This window comes from Oryzias latipes, chromosome 17 (assembly GCF_053564925.1).
Source record: "Oryzias latipes strain Hd-rR chromosome 17, Olatipes_Hd-rR_3.1".
NCBI lineage: Eukaryota > Metazoa > Chordata > Actinopteri > Beloniformes > Adrianichthyidae > Oryzias > Oryzias latipes.
The window spans coordinates 16787927-16805110 of NC_136253.1; the positions used below are offsets into that span (position 1 = coordinate 16787927).

Below are 17184 nucleotides of genomic sequence, written 5' to 3' on the forward strand. Positions count from 1 at the left end.
GCAGTCTTTGTAACTTGGTCTGCGTGTGATTCAAAAGAGAGGGTAAAGAGATTAAGTAGTGAGATTCCCTCTTGTTGAAGGACAACCTCTGGTTCCCCTTCTTGAAAGAGGGACCACCACCCTGATCTGCTAGATCAGAGGTCTCCAACTTCCAGGCAATGTCCTAAAGGAATGCCGTCAAAGACGCTCCCAAAACATCCAGAGACTTGAGGTAGTAAGGGTGGACCTCATCTGTCTCCAGTACCTTGCAACCGATGTGCTTTTTGACACTCTCCATTTGACTACAGCTTGGGGGACGGATTGGCCCACTTCTGGTTCCCCAGATACTATTTTCTTATGAAATCATGTCAACAGAATTAAGGAGATTCTTCCACCTCTCAGCATTTCCCTGTTCAAGGTCAACAGCTCCTCACCCACACTGTAGACGGTAGTGGCAGAGAACTGCTTGCTTCTCCTGAGAGTCTAGCCCTCTCAAAAGGTTGGGTTTTAGAGTCCAAACTTTGAAGAGGCGCATGCCCAACTATCTTTACCCAGGACCCTCACCCTTCTGCAACCTAAGGGTCCCTCCCACTTAGGGAGGTAACAGGCCATGTCCCGATGATTAGTCCATTTTTGAGGATTGGGTTGTTGCGGCACCAGCCCCTTGTAGACCTTCCTTGTGAGCTCGGGGGAAGGCCAACCCTAGGCTCGGTCCCGAGATAGACCCTTGGTGACGTGAACCTTGTATTCAGTATTTTTACGAAAGGATTTTTTCCATACAGTAGTAAAAAAAGCTTTTTGTTTCTTCCTTTGGTTGCACTTCCCTTTATTTATGTTTATTACTTATTTGTTTGACCTGTTTTTACATTATTCATCTGTTTTTCATCTTTCCCCAGTTTTTTTTTTTCAATCAAATGCATATCCAAAAAGGTATACAAAATGTTGTTGTTTAATTGACTGAAATGAAAAGCAAGGTTTTGAATCTTGGAATTGTGATTCTATAAGACAAAAAGGTTTGTTTGGAGTTTAAACTGCAGAGGATTCCTTTGGTGTTTCAGCTGGAGCTCACCTGTCTGCTGTAAACCGATCAGACCGTCTCCAGTTTCCTAGGTTCACTTTACCCCCTATTCTGCAGCTCCCATCTCATCCAAATGGGTGTTTCTACTGGCGCACACGTTTTTGGTTCACGAATGCTCTGTCTCTTCCAGCTTACTCACAGCACATGGAGAATCATATCAGCCCCCCCAATTTTGTAAGTCACCAGCTTCAACCACGAGGATCCTCGGGATGCTACTCGCCCACACCAATGAGCCCGCTAGCAGACGACGACGGTGTCACTCGGTGAGTACGGCAGAACACGCGCATAAATATTCATTCAAAATGGTTGATTGATTGATTCACAGATCATTCCCAATGTTTAGCTGTTTGTCCTAATGTTACCACCCTACAATTAAAGCCTCATTCAACCACCTCATCACAATTTATGCAAGAGAAAAATATCATCTGACTGCTACAGCTACTTTTTTCTTAACTGGTCTGGGTTTCTCTGTGATAGAAACATGAGGTGACCTTCAAAGTAATCTCTGCCTAAACAGACTCGGCTTCAGCTATAAAGGATTAAGACGACTATAATGTAACTGCAAGTGTGGGCTTTGTAACCCTCTGGCCTACTGGAGAGGAAGATGAGGCTGCATTCTTGATTTTTGTTTATTTTATTCTGACCTCCACAAATTTATAGCTATGGTTGCCCCACAGGGAGCCGAGGAAGGTGGTTCTGCACCGAGGGGCGACCGGACTGGGATTCAACATTGTGGGTGGCGAGGACGGAGAGGGCATCTTTATTTCCTTCATCTTAGCTGGGGGGCCAGCTGACCTTTCTGGAGAGCTGCGCAAAGGAGACCGGCTGGTATCTGTAGGTGTTTACACACCGTTATGCACCTTCAGGAACTTAAAAGCTCAAAAAGTACACTATGCATGATATAAACCCTTTGAGGTGGGATGTTCAGGCTGTTGCCTCAAATCTGTATCTCTGCTGATGGTAAAAATGTGACTTTTTGATGACAAAAAGACCAAATGTCAGCGTTAGATAAATTAACTGGTGTGTCATTTAAACTACAAACTTTGTAGCGCTGAATGTGGGATAGCCTATTTCTTTATAGTTGTTTCTTGTGTCAAACAAATTCACATTAGCAGAAAATAAGCTTTCTTTTTGTCATCTTTTGCTATGTCAACTTCTCTTTAAAACAATTACTGCAGGCATTTGTGTGTAAAGTTGTGCTTGTTTGCCTTTCAAACGTGCAAAATATAGACACTAAACATCGCCCACAACTTTGCTTTATGATTGTGTGCAACATCGTTTTTCTTTTAGCGTCTTCTTCTCCCAATTCTTTGTTCATTTCGCCAAAACCACTCTGTTTATTCATCGATTGGTAACACTATTCTGCTTGTTGAAAGGCCAGTAATGTGACAGTAATGGTTTTCACCTATCAAACTAAGATTTTCCCTTCGACAATTTGTTGAAGAACTTTCTTAAAAGATAATTTTTCATGCAAGACAAAAAAACAAGAATTTTTTGTTCAAACAAGGTTTTTTTTTTTTACTTTGTTTCGATTCAGGTTTTGCTGTGTACTGTCACTTTTTGCTTGCTTGGGGGGCTTTATCTGGCAACTCTTCCAAGTGGTGTTTTGATCCGTTACATAGGCTCACTCAGTTGTAGAGAGAGCGGGGATCAGGTGGAGGATCATCTAGAGAGAGGAAAGAAAGAACAGGATTGAAGGTCAGCGGCAGCAAGACGAGTATCTGTAAGGTGGAACAGTGAGCTTATGGGGAGAGAACATGTTCACGAGTGACATTACAAATGTGTAACAGGAAGAACTTCATTTATCTGAGTTTTTGTTTGCACTCTGAACCAACTCATTTGATGAAACACCACTGTTTATTCTCCGTCTTTAGGTGAACGGGGTGGACCTCAGAGCCGCCACACACGAGCAGGCCGCAGCCACCCTGAAGAACGCTGGGCAGACTGTGACCATCATCACCCAGTACAGACCAGAAGGTGAGGCGGACAGCATCACATGACTCCAGGCTGTCTCCCTGAGAGCTCTGTGGTACCATTTGTGGAGGAGCTCAGGGATAATGTTACACTGATTAATGCTAACAGAGTTCGGTTGGTGGTCAGGTGTGTTTTCTTCTGCAAAGCCAGAAGTCTGCGGTAAAACCACATCTGCGACAAATAATTTTTCATTATTTTCAGTGTAATTTGACTCTTGAAGTCGTCACTCCATCACCAGTAGAGATTTCACTGAAACTAATAGACATAGTCCCAAAGTTTTGTTTGTAAAAGCCATTGGTCACTTCAGGGACCCATTAGAAATTAAACCGTCTTTTTTGTAGATCAGTGGTCCCCAACCTTTGTCAGGCCATAGACTGTTTTTTCTATTTATTTTTAGCTTCCAGTTTTCCTTAGCGGTCATCCTCTGTAAAATACCTGCAGATACTCTAGACTTTATTTATACACTTTATGTAGGAACTATTAAGATATGATATAGAATTTCCCTTAACCCATAACTTTTAAAGTGGACGCTAAAATAATCAGACGCCAATTTCTATGAAGATAGACTTGTTGTAAAAGTATTGTACATCCGCGTCTGAATGTGCGTCTGTTTTGTACTGTAGCTGTATTAAAAAATAAGGGTTTAGCCATAAAACATTTTGTCCGTGTGTGAAAGAACACATGCACATAGGAGCACAAGCATTAATCCACACCGACACACTCAAGTTAGAAGTACAGTTCTTTTGGTCGTCATGAAATCAGCCAATCAGCAACCTTTCACTGTCTCCCAATTGGGGCCCTGCTTGGACCATCCAATGTCAGTGCCAGGAAAAAAAAAGTTTCTTTATTCTACATGAAGAAAAGATGAAACGGCAGAAGATTTCATCAGAATTTTCTAAAACTAATAATGATCAACACTTAATTTTTCTTTTAGTTGCAATGTCGTAAAGAAATTCATCAATTACCAGATTTGCCTTTTCGTCTTTTCTCCTTAGTCTAGAATGAGGAATTATTTTTTTCCCCCCGGCATGAATATCGTGCGTCTCATCGGCTTCTCCAAGCAGTGGCTTTATCCTGGTTCTGGGCTCTGGGGTTTGGACCGCTGCTGTAGAGCTTTCCACTGTCAATCCCATGAGTCTGTGCCATTGTTGGAGTAGCTTATCATAGCGGGCCTGTCTTTTTTTCTTCAATAGTTTTTCTCTAGGTCTGTCTCATTCCTGCTCTCATATTTGCAGTTACTAACAAATGCTTTTGATCTAAACAGATAATAGTAATGTTAAATTTGTTGATCTTTATTATGTTGTTTTGTTGCGTTTACAAATATCTATTTAATAAGTTTATTAATAGTTTACTGAGTCTATTAAGGTTTTTTCTTTTTCTTCCATTTAAAACGTGTTTCTCTCCACTGTCTTATGTTTGCTCAGTTTAAGGTTAACACCACAACTTCATACCTAGCCTTATAGGACTGATCTGGACTTAACTGGATTGTATTATTGGATTTTAACAATTGTATTTGATGTTTTTTCTTCTGAAACTGGTGCTTCTTGGATAAAATGAATTGACGATGTTTGTGTTGAATCTCTGTGGTTGTTAAGAGTACAGTCGGTTTGAGGCGAAGATCCACGACCTGCGCGAGCAGATGATGAACAGCAGCATCAGTTCAGGCTCCGGATCCCTGCGAACCAGCCAGAAGAGGTCTCTCTACGTCAGGTTAGAGCGGCGCTCCCATATTGGCCAACAAAGGCTGGGTTGACCAAAAGACCAATAACGAGCTTCTCCATGTCTACAGAGCTCTGTTTGACTATGATAAGACCAAGGACTCGGGGCTGCCCAGTCAGGGTCTCAACTTTAAGTTTGGGGACATTCTCCATGTTGTAAATGCCTCTGACGATGAGTGGTGGCAGGCCAGGCATGTGGCGCCAAAGGGAGAGCTGGAGGAGGTGGGAGTCATCCCCAGCAAAAGACGGTAAGTGGAACTTTTAATGAGATCTGGAGACGGGTTGACAGGTGCACCAGCATGTCCCCTTTCAGGTTGGCTTTTAGATCCACTTTTAGGCTTGCCTTCATGCCTGCGTTCTGCTCTAGTTTTCGGTCAGCCTTTCAGACGCAGCTTTGATCCTGACTTCGTGTCTGCATTCAGATCTCTGCTCAGGTCTACCTGCAGCTCTGCTGTCAGGTCTTCTTTTATGTCTAGTTTCTGGTCTGCCTTTAGCTCCACTTTCAGATGAGATTTTTATGTTTTTGGTTGGTCTTCAGGTTCACCTTTAGGTCAACTTTCACTTCAGGTTGGTTAGGTTTTCATAGTCAACCTGGGTAGAAGGCGCATCATCTAAACCCCTTTGGTCAGATCTCATCTTGTTTTGTGATGCATTCACTGGAACCCAGAATATGTGCATCTAGACATACAGTGGTCCCTCGTTTATCGCAGGAGTTATAGTCTAAAAATATCCCACAATAGGGTGAAATCTGCAGCTTTGTTTGTTACAATTATTATAGATGTTTAAGGCTGTAAAACTCCTCTCTACACACTTTATACACTTTTCTCAGATGCACATGAACATTTTCTCTCTTTAAACTTTCAAAGATAAACTTGGTAGATGAACAAGTCCAGTGCTATAGAATGGAACCAAAGATCATCTTTGCAAGCCGAACACATTCTGTCCAGGAGACATGGCAGGCAGGACAAAGAGTAACAATGGTGTACAGCCAATCAGGACGCAGAGCACAATGCGCTGTAAAAAAAAAAAAGAGCGCAAAATTGAACTAAAAAAATCATCAGATCTTTGAAAGGTGAATGATAACAAGGGACCAGTGCACATAAAAAAACACGTATTAAAGGGTAACATGTTGTCTTTGCCTTCTGCTCCTTAAAAGCAGCTGCTATTAACAGAAGTTCTTCATTTAAAATCCAGCTAAAAAAGTGTTATGGTTGGTGTTTAAGTTCTGACTTTCCTTCACACTCTGAGGAGGAAGAAGAGCAGTCCTTCCTTCCCGACTGCTTTACAGCTTCAAACCTTGGAACTAAGGAAGAGACGCTCCATGATTAAGGTGTCACATGGATGTGGTATCCATCCCTCTCATTCTGACCTCCTGTCCTCCACAGGGTAGAGAAGAAGGAGCGCGCCAGGTTAAAGACCGTCAAGTTTAACGCCAAGTCCCGAGAGCGAGGGGTGAGTGAGGCCCCAAAACCCTGTGGAACCCTGGTCCTGCCGAACCCCCCATCAAATAAGAGCTCTGCTCTGACCTCCACTGTCTTTACCTCTTCATCCCTTGTAGTAAAGGTGGACTAGGGTTCCCCAGGGCCGCGGGCTCCTGAGACTGTTTTCATGTTTGTCAGCATGACCGTGACTTTAACGCGTTTTCACCACAAGTACGCCGCTGCCAGCTGATCTCTGCCTACTAATGAGCGTCTGGAATAACAGACCAGCTCCTTAAACGCATGTTGTTTCAGTGTCAGCCCCCCCCCTCTCTTTCTTTGCTGCTTTAACACGAGGCACCGCCCCACCAACCCACACATGCATGGCACCCCCCCCCCCCCCCCCCCCCCCCCCCGCGCCTCAAACAAACTGAAATGTCTGCTGCTCCTCTTCCTCCTCATCTCTCCATGGATTTTAAGATGATGAGACCTGAGTTCAGCATGTGAGCATTCAGCAGTAATAAAGAGCAGCTTTCTTTATTTGTGACATCAGCAATACCCCCACCCCCCCAGTGAACAAAAAAAGATTTTTAAGAGAAACCTCTGAGCTCCATTTCCAGCTCCTGCAGGACCAATCCAGTCTCTTTAAACTGAGCTGGACCTCACCCACGTTTCCATGTACCTGCACCTTACACAGCCCAGGACATGAACGTACACAAGCACAGACCGGCTTTTCCTCTGCTGTTCTGGGAAATAAAGCAAAGCTGAAGATGAGAGCCCACTGCTAATGCAGGTGTTAGACGTGCGCACTGCTTTTAGGGATGTAGATGAAATCCTTCTTAACGAATAAGATTTTTAAATGTCTTGAAGCACTTTTCATTGAGTAAGTGAGACCCCGCTGGTGTTTTTGACATGTCCTTGTGGCATTTTGCTGATGATGGAGGGCATGTATATTAAGAAAATTAGGCTTAAAATTGCATTCTGAGTATTTCTTTATTCAAATCGTTGTAAAACAGAACTAGACGAAAAAAAAAGGTGTTTGAAAAAGATCCTTTTGTGACATAGAAAATCCGAGCAAGCTCCCTGCTCCAAGCTCTCAGCAACAGGGAGGGGAATGGGGGCGGGGTTGCTCAGCGCCAGCAGTCCAACCCACAACTCACCATGTCCTTGGCAAAGCTCGGTGAGGGGGCACCAAGGGGTCTAAGACAGCTAGAAGCTGATTGAAGAGAATGGGGTTAATCAGAGGAAGAGGACAGTAATGTTCTGTTTTCCCTCACCTGACCTCATAGGTTTTTACAGAAGGACAGCTTACCTCAGTCTGATGACACCCCCCCCCTACCACCACCACCACCACCTTTACTCTCAGCATGTTAGTGCGGAGCAGCTGTGGTATTTGTCAAGTGTCTGCAGCCATTTGGAGACTCTGATCTTCTATAACAGCTTCATGGCCGCAGTAATGAGCTAATTCTCCAGAATAACTCAACATGAAACCACAGAGAAAACGTCTGTTTGACTCTACGCCCAACCCAGAACCTGTGCAACACCCTCCACTGCAGGAAATCAACTCTCCCACAGAGTAAATATTGATTTCAAACCGGAGAAAATGTGATTTCTTGAGATTTAGAAACTCTCTGGGATTTTTTTTATTTCTTTTGTTTTTGTTTTTTGGGGGGTGTTAGCAGCAGCCCAGGTTGCCCAGGAGAAAGTGGCGTGGACAGAACTGTCCGTGGTTCTGAAAGGGTCAAAACCATCTCTGCTGGTTCTGCATGCGCGTGCACGTTCTGCTGCTGCTCTGATCCCAGCGGCTCAGCTCCGACTCCCTGGAGGAGCTCTGCTCTTCATCTTCATAGCCAACGCGCCCTCATCCCCCCTTTTTTGTTGTCCCTCATCACCCCTCCTCCTCTTCCTCAGCAGTCCACAAATGACAGGCGTAGAAAGAACCTGTTTACGCGAAAGTTTCCGTTCTACAAGGGCAAAGAGGCGAGCGAGCAGGAGACCAGCGACATCGATCGTAAGTACCAGCATGGGGGGAGGGGGGGTCAGCTGGGAGAAGACTGGTCGGTGGCAGGAAGAGAGATCAGCTGGTCGCGGTGTCCACCTGCTCGCCGGCTGTCACGGCAGTAGGGCCTGGCCATGAATGTCCATCAAATCTTACTGTACCTCAAAGAGTCACCTGAACAGGAAGTACCCCACCTTCCCCCGCTATTGGGGGGGTCAGAATAGCCGCCCTGCCGCCCTGCCGGCCGGCAGCCCCCCTGCTCTCTCTGTCTGTCGCTGTCTGTAACTGTTTGTGGCCGTTTTCTCTCCTCTGCTGCCTGCAGGACCTCATCGAAGATGCAGCGCTCAAAGCCCACAGTAAGTCCCGCCCCCCACCCTCAAACCCCCCAGTTTGATGTCTCCACCAGGATCCTCTGATCTGTCCTTCGTCGTTCAGGTCATCTGTGTGTGTGTGTGACACCACGCACACAGAACACAACAGCGCTAAACAGGAAAAGATGGGAGCAGCCAATGTTTCCATTCTTCTGGGTTTTTTGGTCTTTATCTTTTGTTCTTTAGGCCTTCTGTTTTTTTGTAGTTCTTATCTTCTATTTTCCTCTAGTTTTCTAATAGATTTTAGTTTCAATGGACACGCCCCTAGTTCCAATCTGGGGTCTGCTGTTGTGCTTGAAGGTTTCATTGTTTCCTTTACGTTCAGGTTTTCTCCATTTCTCCAGTTTCTGCATTATATTCATTAACAGGATATGAGAACTAGCCTGAGTGTGACGTCACCCACAGATAAGGCCTTACTTTCTGTTCTAGCTATAATCAAGTCAATTCAATACGCATATTTTTTCACGATACGAACATTGCCATGTTGGAACCAGAAATTGTCAGTTAGCGGTGATTGGTCAGAGTCAGTCTGAGCCGCCGTTTCTATGGCAACCACTCTCTCCAATCAGGAGTAAGCTTGTTGGAAGGCCACACCCCTACTACCTCTGAAAGCTGGCTCAGGAGAACCTGTCAATCAAATATTTTGAATGTTCAATGTTTGACCGCCTACGTTTTTGGGACATCTGATTGGCCAGTTTTTAAACTTCGATAACTTGCACTGCAGAAAGAAAATCATGAATAAATAAATAGATTAGCAAGAACATGTTAAAAAATATAATGACTGAGAATTAAAAAAATAAAATAAAATAAAATAATTGATACTTTATTTATCTCACAATGGAGAAACTGTTCTCCGCGTTTTGACCCATCCCCAGGGGGGAGCGGTGAGCTGCAGACTAGCCGCGCTTTGGGTGGCGACAGCTGGCTGGGGGGAGTGGGGATCGATCCCCCAACCCTTTGGTTGTTGGCCGACCTGCTCTACCGCCTGAGCTACACTGCCACCAATTTCTTAATAGAACTCTATGGGATTTTGGATTCTTGGAACCAGCGGGTACTTCCTATTTTGAACGCCAGAGGGGAGGTAGTCATTCTGTTCAGTTCTCATATACAGTCAGTTGCTGTATTCTTGGTTTGATCAGTTGTAATCATAGCTTATAATGGTTCCTGTTGGACACACGGTCTGAGACCAGCCCCTCCATCTACCTTCCTTTCTTCTCTAAAGTCCTTTATGAACCTTCATGACTCTTCTTTCATCATAATGTGATGTTTCTCTGTTTCTCGTCTTTCTTTAAATTGTTGTATCTTGAAAGTTATCAGTGCAGAGAAAGTGAACATTTGAGTTAGAACGAAGGTTCAGTCCTGTAGGAAGAACGAGAACGGTCCGGATCTGCAGATGGACAGCGGGTTTAAAGCTGAACGGAAGCGTTTTGGCGTCTCAGCCCTCGCCCACATGGAGAACGAAAAAGTTTAGGGAGTCTCTGTTTCAGTTGACTGGATGCGTGTTTGGGGTTTTGGTCCCGTGTCTGTTTTTGAGTCCTGCTGGGACGCGTTCCATTTAAGCAAGCTTGACCATTGGAATCTATGCTTCTGATCAATCGACCGATCAATCAGAGATGGGCAGGAAGAGGTATTTAATGTGAGCCCTTCTGTTCACACCTGACTATGTTGGTCTAGGCTTGGAGCAAAGCATTGTGGGTCAGCGCTGACCCGCTTTGTCCTGTGTTTGTTTTGATTCCAGAGCATGTGACCTCTAACGCCAGTGACAGCGAGAGCAGCTGCCGTAAGTCTGCCGGCTTCCCTCACTAACAACCGCTGCTCTGTCTGCAGCGAGCCTATTGGCTGGTTACTGCATGACGTCACACTCGCTGCCAATGAGCCGGCGCTCAGAACTGCACGTTTGAGTTCTGAAAGCAGCATGCGGGGCAGCAGAGCCAAAGCTACGATTTTGTAATAACCCGAAAACCCCAAACTGAAGGTGCAGTTTGCAGAAAGCCAGCAGTTTCCTTCAGAACCCGTGTTCTTCTGCTGGAACCCACCTCCAACTGAGAGGCTGAACTCTTGGTAACTTGGAGGAAAGTGTGGAGAATAAAAGCTCTGAAATGACTTTCAAACTAACCTGAAAAGAGGACTCTTCTATCCTTCGTCTATCCTTCATCCTCTCCCTCCTCTTCCTCCTCCTCCTCCTCTCCGGCCCTCGTCTAAACTGAGCGTTTGTTTCCAGGTGGTCAGGAGGAGCTGGTGCCGTCATATGAGCCTGTGATTCAACAGGAAGGTGAGAGCTCCTACACATTTCTTTGTAATTATGTCTGGAAACTTCGGCATGTCTGAACCGGCGACGTGAGGATGATAAAAGACGGATAAAAGGGTTTCAACAGAACTTTAGAGTTAAAAAAATCCCCAGTAGGGAATCTTAAAAGAAAGTTTCCAGTTTACCTTTATCCAGTTTCCTAATAGACCTGAAACACCTTTACTTCTCTAAATGCATTACTGTGGTCGAGGTGTAAATATTATGGACGAGTTATTGCTATTGATGCAAATACATTGGTCTCTTGCTATATTCATTTTTTGCAGTCTCACTGTTGTTTTTGTTTTTTTTTTTGGTGGAATATTGCAGGCTTTTTTTAACACTGTTCTGCATCCTGATTGGCTGTGGACCATGTCAATCAATCTTTATGCTGTGTTCTGGACAGAATGGGTTCACTTTATGAAATCTTTGATCACAAATCTGTTTTCATTCTTTAATACTGGACTTCTGTTTCTATGAAGGTTCTTTGCGAGTTTAAACGAGAGAGAAAAGTGTGAAAATGTTCATGTCTGTCTGAGAAAACTGTAAAATGTGTTTAGTCAGGAGATCATCCGCCTTAAAACGTTTATAATAGTTGTTTAAAAAAATGAAAGCTGACTATTTTAGGGATTTCATCTATCAGTGGTTATTTTTAGATTGTAACCAATTCCATTATGTAATTCAGTCCAGTTCATTCCAATAAAATATCAAATGAAAAGGTGTAATAATGGTGTAAATAAGCGACCATCAGATCACATGGAGGGTCTTTGGTGTATTTTCTGAACTGATGAAGTATAAATCGACAGTAGAGAGGAAAATCCCTCTAAAGGAAAACTTGAGAAGAATCTTGTAGAACCAAACTCAATAAGTGTGAACATCTGCTGTGACGGCCTTCAACAATGATGGAACAGGAAGCAGACATCCACAAAATCTGGTAGAAGACCTTCTGGATATTCAGGGGTCAAAAAGAAAACAGTACAGGGTGTAGTAAAGTAAACTGAATGTGTGACTCTGTTGCATGTCCCCAGGTAACAATTCTGCTGTAGTTCCATCTGGCTCAGTTCTGTTTGGACCTAACCCGTCTCTCCCTCTGACAGTCAGCTACACCCGGCCCGTCATCATCCTCGGCCCCATGAAGGACCGCATCAATGACGACCTCATCTCCGAGTTTCCTGACAAATTCGGTTCCTGCGTCCCACGTAGGCGGACATCCAATCACCGGACGGCTTTGGGTTTGCGTGTGCTTCTGGTTCTGAGGCCTCTCTCTGTTCTCACAGATACGACGAGGCCCAAGCGTGAATATGAAGTGGACGGCAGAGATTACCACTTTGTGGTTTCCAAGGAGCAGATGGAGAAAGACATCCAGGACCACCACTTCATTGAAGCGGGGCAGTACAACAACCATCTGTACGGAACCAGTGTTCAGTCAGTCCGAGAGGTGGCTGAGAAGGTACGAGTCAAGCTGAAATCCTTCTTTTGTGTGCAGATTTTTAAGTGAATTTGTTGTTGAACTTGTCTCTCTGAGCTTCATCCAAAGCTTCTGTTGAATCCTCAGGGTAAACACTGCATTCTGGACGTATCAGGGAACGCCATCAAGCGCCTCCAGCTGACTCAGCTCCACCCTATCGCCATCTTCATCAAGCCCAAATCTGTAGAGAACATCATGTGAGTCCGGCTTTCTTTACCTCCTTCACCCTGAAGCCAAGCAGTCGCTCATTTTTTTTCCTTCTTTCTGCTCGTCTTTCCCTCCTGCAGGGAGATGAACAAGCGTCTGACAGAGGAGCAGGCCAGGAAGACCCTCGACAGAGCCGCCAGACTGGAGCACGAGTTCACCGAGCACTTCACAGGTGAGATCCCTACAGGTTAGACCGCCACAGGTGAGCCAAGGGGAGATCCTCAAACGGGAGATCCTCTCTGGTCAGTAGAGGGGAGGTCGATCGCCGTCGATTAGTCAACCGCTGTGGGTAGATGGTGGGCCATCAAAAATAAATCAACCAAATATAAAGATAATTCTTTAAAAATTGTTGTCAGCCAGTCATCATTCTTGCCCTAAAGGACGTCGCTTAACTGACAGTCAGACTGCCAATCCAACATCCTCTGAAATGTGCGTCATACATGCGTGTTCCTACACGCATGTACTAGCGCTCTAACAGATGGGAGTTTTTCTTTCTCCTAAACCTCAGAAAGGTGTGAGGGTTCTGCGTCAGACGTCCAACCGTGGATCTAGCTGCTAATGTGCCTAATGCCGAGTTCAGTCACTCAGAAAGAAGCTTGAGTTCAAAGCACAGACAGCTGCTGCTTGTTGGTGCCTGCTCTGGGGGGCGGGGCTTCTTTTGCCGTCACTAACTGTTTTTCGTTTGTGTGCAGCCATCGTGCAGGGCGACACGCTGGAGGAGATCTACGAGCTGGCCAAGCACATCATTGAGGAGCAGTCGGGTCCCTTCATCTGGGTCCAGTCCAAGGAGAAGCTATAAAGACCCCGCCCCCTCCTTCCTTACTTTTCATTGGTTTATTTTAAAAGGAGGACCCCCCCCCCTTCCCATCAGCAGCTAAGCGGACTCACGTTGCACAATCAGACTTAATGGTGTGTTCAATGACCATCAGGGCAGAAGCACATGGGACACAGTGGGACAGTCCAGCTCCTCAGGTGTGGGGAGAAAGTCCTGGAAGGTGAAGAGGAATCATACGATTTGATCTTTTCTAGTTATTGTTTTCTGTTTTTTTTTATTTCCTGGTGTTGGCTGGTGAGGTCTGAAGGTGGGCAGAGTTTCCTGCGCTGTTTGTCTCAAAGCAAATCTTTGCACGTTGGAGCTTTGACAGCATGTACGTTCGCCCACTTATTTCCCATCAGCCCCTGAAAGTCTGCCGTCTCTCTTTTACTGTTTTGGTTTTATGGATGTTTGGCTCTGTTGCTGTGCCGGCTTCATCAGGACCCCGCAGGGTTCCTGCTCTGCCACTGGGGGGCGATTCCGATTAGCTGTGAGATCCACCAGACAGTGGAACAGTTTGTCATTAGAAGACATTTATGGAGAAAAACTGAACGCATTAGCTCAGTGTCAAAGTGCAGGACCCCCCCCCTCCACTGTAATATATATCTGTGTATTTTTTTACCGAATGAGCTGATGGATCAGACAGAAATCTGTTTAGAGAAAAACCAAAAATATATCTTATGAAACTCAAATTGTACAGGTTTTAATCTGATAAAAAAATTTAAGTTTTCTAGAAATGACTGACAATTCTTTAACAGAATTAAAATAACATTTCTGTTTTAATAAATAACAAAGAACTTAATATAAATTGAAATCTCCTTTGTTAAAATTCACCGACTGAAGAGATATTTTTGTCAGTTTTAGGAAGATGGTTTGTTTTGTGTGAAGCTTCCAGAGCAGACGTCTTTGGGTTCGGATTCTGGACCCTTTGAATTCCTGATTTTCATCGCGATTCCGGAGCCTTCCTGGAACTGCCCCCTCCCTCTTTGGCAGTCTGGGGGATGGCGCCTTCTGCACTTTAAGCTGGAACCCTGAAGGTTGTGTCACCATAAAGAACATGGTTGGTCATGTGACATGAGTGGGCGGGGCCTGGATGTCTGCAAATGTAACCTGGTAAACTGCCTATTTTCTTACGAGAGTCTATATTGAAATGGAAGACAACAGCATTATTTTCTCTGCTTCCTAATCATATACAAACATATACTGATATTTGAATATATTTTTTTCTTTTCTTTGACCACCACCTGTCTTTACTTTTCTTTTTTAAGCATAATAAAAGTTAACAAGAACAGCCGGCTCTGGTTTTTATGCAAGAGGCTGAAGTTTTTGTTTTCCTGTAGGACTGAGGATGAAGAAAATGAAGGAAGTTCTGGTGAAACGCTCCTCCTCAGTTCTTCAGGGACGACGAGAAAGCTTCAGTTCTCTCCGCACATTTAATTTGTGTGTTTGGATTAAAGATACATGAAGATACAGCAGATGTTCCAGCAGAGAGGGGAAGTCCAAGTGTCTCATTTTTAAAGACTGCTACCCACAAACAAAGAAGAAATGTGCATAAACGTATGGCACGAGTAATACAAAACATAACTGTAAAACCTAATACAAACCTCCAGGTTAAAGCCCTTACACAAAACACTACAATATTTTGACAATATAAAATCTTAACAAAAAAAATGCCAACCAATTATCATAATGCTAATATAATGCAAAATTGTAATCATTAAGCCATGTCAAGCAAATTCCAAACTTAACATGAAACAACACGATGCTCATCTTTCCAAAAAGTACAAAAGTGCCATAGATACTGAAGGAAAATTACATCTGCGCTCCACAATCCAAGACGGAAGAAAACTAGTAATAAAACCGTTCAGAGAAGAAAAAATGAGGCTGAGTGCAGATAAAGAAGTCCTCCATGACTACATCAGCTGATCAGGATGGAGGGGATTCCTACCGAGGGATCATCTGGGAGCGGAGCACTTAGTTAAATAAAGAGAAGGTGTCATTCCCAGAATAACTGTTTTGGAGTCATTCTTAATCCGCTCTGGAGGTTGAGGGTTTCCAACGGGAAGTGAACCCCGAAGGAGAATTCCTTTCGGCCCTGAAGGAAATCTCCCCTGCGCTTCTGACCACGGTCGGTCGGAAAGACGAGAGAAAAGAAAGGAGAAGTCTTCGCGCAGCGAAAGGTTCAACAGTAGACAAAAGTTCACTTTGAAAAACACAATTGCATGTATTAATATTAAAATGACCAACGTTTGCAAGAGGGGAATGTTAACAAGGAAGTCCTTTAAACATTACCGACGTTAAATGCCGCCCCCCCCCCCCCCCATTGGTTCTGTACACTATGCAGCATTTCATGCATTTACACCAGGAATAACACTTCAAAAGTACACCTAAATATCCCCATTTTTTATTTCACACCGTACGCTATTTAAAAAATTATTGCAGCCAATATTTTATAACAATGATTTAAATGCAAACTTCCGCATTAACTTGAGCAGCTATGTTTTCCCACGCTAACTGTCTCTGTTTTGCAGATGCAGCGGTGTTGCTTTTCTTCTGGAATATGTGCTCATATTCACTGTAACTCTGCAGCAGCACGTCAAGTTCAGCTGGAGAAAAATACGCAGACCTCTTTTTTTCACGGTTGCCATGGTGACTCGTGATATCTGCGCTCCATTGATAATGGCTTCTTATAGTCGCGGTGCTCACGCTCACCTCCGAATCAGTCCACTCAGAGTTGATTGATCTAACTCGGATCAGCTTCTCTGAAACAGAAAACTCAGAGTTGTTAATCTCCCGATTGACCAACTCGGAGTTCAAGTTCAACCTCAGAGTTGGTTGAACCTCCTTTCTGAAACAGGCCCCAGGCCTCGAGGGCCGGTGTGTCTGCATGATTTCAAGATAGCCTTTCCCTACTCATGGCTGATTACCTGGTTCAGGTGTGTCCAGCCAATTAGAACATGCCAGAGCAGGGTATGCTGGAAAACATGCAGGAATGCGGCCCTCAGTGCCCACCTCTGCTGTAAGCACTAGTTGAGGTCGGGTCAACTGCCACAGCATGCATGTACTTTCCACAGTGTCATACTGGGGTTTGATAGCCGTGGCCTCAATGTGGACTACGCCGAAACTCATTGCTGTTGGATTCCCGTACTTGACATCACGTGGAACATGATTTTGATCAGTAGAACAGACCTGCAGGTTCCTGTGTTGTACAGACATAGACCTTCGTCAACAGGGTTATGGTTTTATGGTTCATTATTAGGCTGGTTTTCTGCTGTGAAACACAGTCTCCTTGTCTAAAGAGCCATCAGAAGAAATAATGCTTCCAGAGAATACAGAGGAGGAACTAGTGCAGCATCAAACCAAAAGACAAAACATCTGAGCAATACTACAGAGAGACCGTGTTCTGCTATTAAAGGTTTTGATTTACTAGTTTTTGATCAGATTTTCTTTGATTTTCCTGCTGTGTACGACTGCACCAAAGATTTCTAAACAAAATCCTTTATTTTGATTTATGTTGCTGTCAAAGTTAATGCAGCTTCTAAATCCTGTCACGGAATCAATATTTCAAACAATAAAAGAACATATCTAGTGTCTGTGTACATGTGATTACAAACATATAAGAGACGTATAGTACCGTAATCAATGACATTTGAGGCACACAGACATGAGGTCGGTAGGATTCTTTTTCAAAGTTTGTCTCTGTTTTTGCTGTCCTTCACGTCTCCTTGCTCATCACACAGCCTTCATCCTCCTCACTCTCTGCTTGCAGTCATCCAGACTGGTCACCTTTACACAAAGTGGTTAATCAGCATGGAGCAGCAGCTCGTCTGTGGGAGGAAGTACAGAGAAACCATATATATATATCCACATGTGC

At 44.3% G+C, this 17184-nt stretch overlaps 1 protein-coding gene across 50 annotated transcripts in view; it reads left to right on the forward strand.

The window, feature by feature from the left end:
• Positions 1 to 14599, forward strand: part of dlg1b (discs large MAGUK scaffold protein 1b) — a 53619-nt gene extending 39020 nt beyond the window's left edge. For 14 of the 50 annotated variants that reach the window (XM_023965513.2, XM_078934697.1, XM_023965504.2 and 11 more), the window contains 13 exons: positions 1188 to 1320; positions 1735 to 1891; positions 2932 to 3034; positions 4627 to 4741; positions 4821 to 4997; positions 6135 to 6201; positions 8079 to 8178; positions 10276 to 10317; positions 10759 to 10809; positions 11919 to 12271; positions 12377 to 12486; positions 12577 to 12668; positions 13189 to 14599. In XM_023965513.2, the coding sequence (XP_023821281.1) occupies positions 1188 to 1320; positions 1735 to 1891; positions 2932 to 3034; positions 4627 to 4741; positions 4821 to 4997; positions 6135 to 6201; positions 8079 to 8178; positions 10276 to 10317; positions 10759 to 10809; positions 11919 to 12271; positions 12377 to 12486; positions 12577 to 12668; positions 13189 to 13295 (1607 nt within the window). In that variant the 3' untranslated portion in view covers positions 13296 to 14599. Of the gene's footprint in view, positions 1 to 1187; positions 1321 to 1734; positions 1892 to 2931; positions 3035 to 4626; positions 4742 to 4820; positions 4998 to 6134; positions 6202 to 8078; positions 8179 to 8488; positions 8523 to 10275; positions 10318 to 10758; positions 10810 to 11918; positions 12272 to 12376; positions 12487 to 12576; positions 12669 to 13188 lie in introns of all 50 variants that reach the window. The other 36 variants (XM_078934711.1, XM_078934712.1, XM_078934696.1 and 33 more) reach the window with 7 other exon arrangements.
• Positions 14600 to 17184: the final 2585 nt, after the last annotated feature.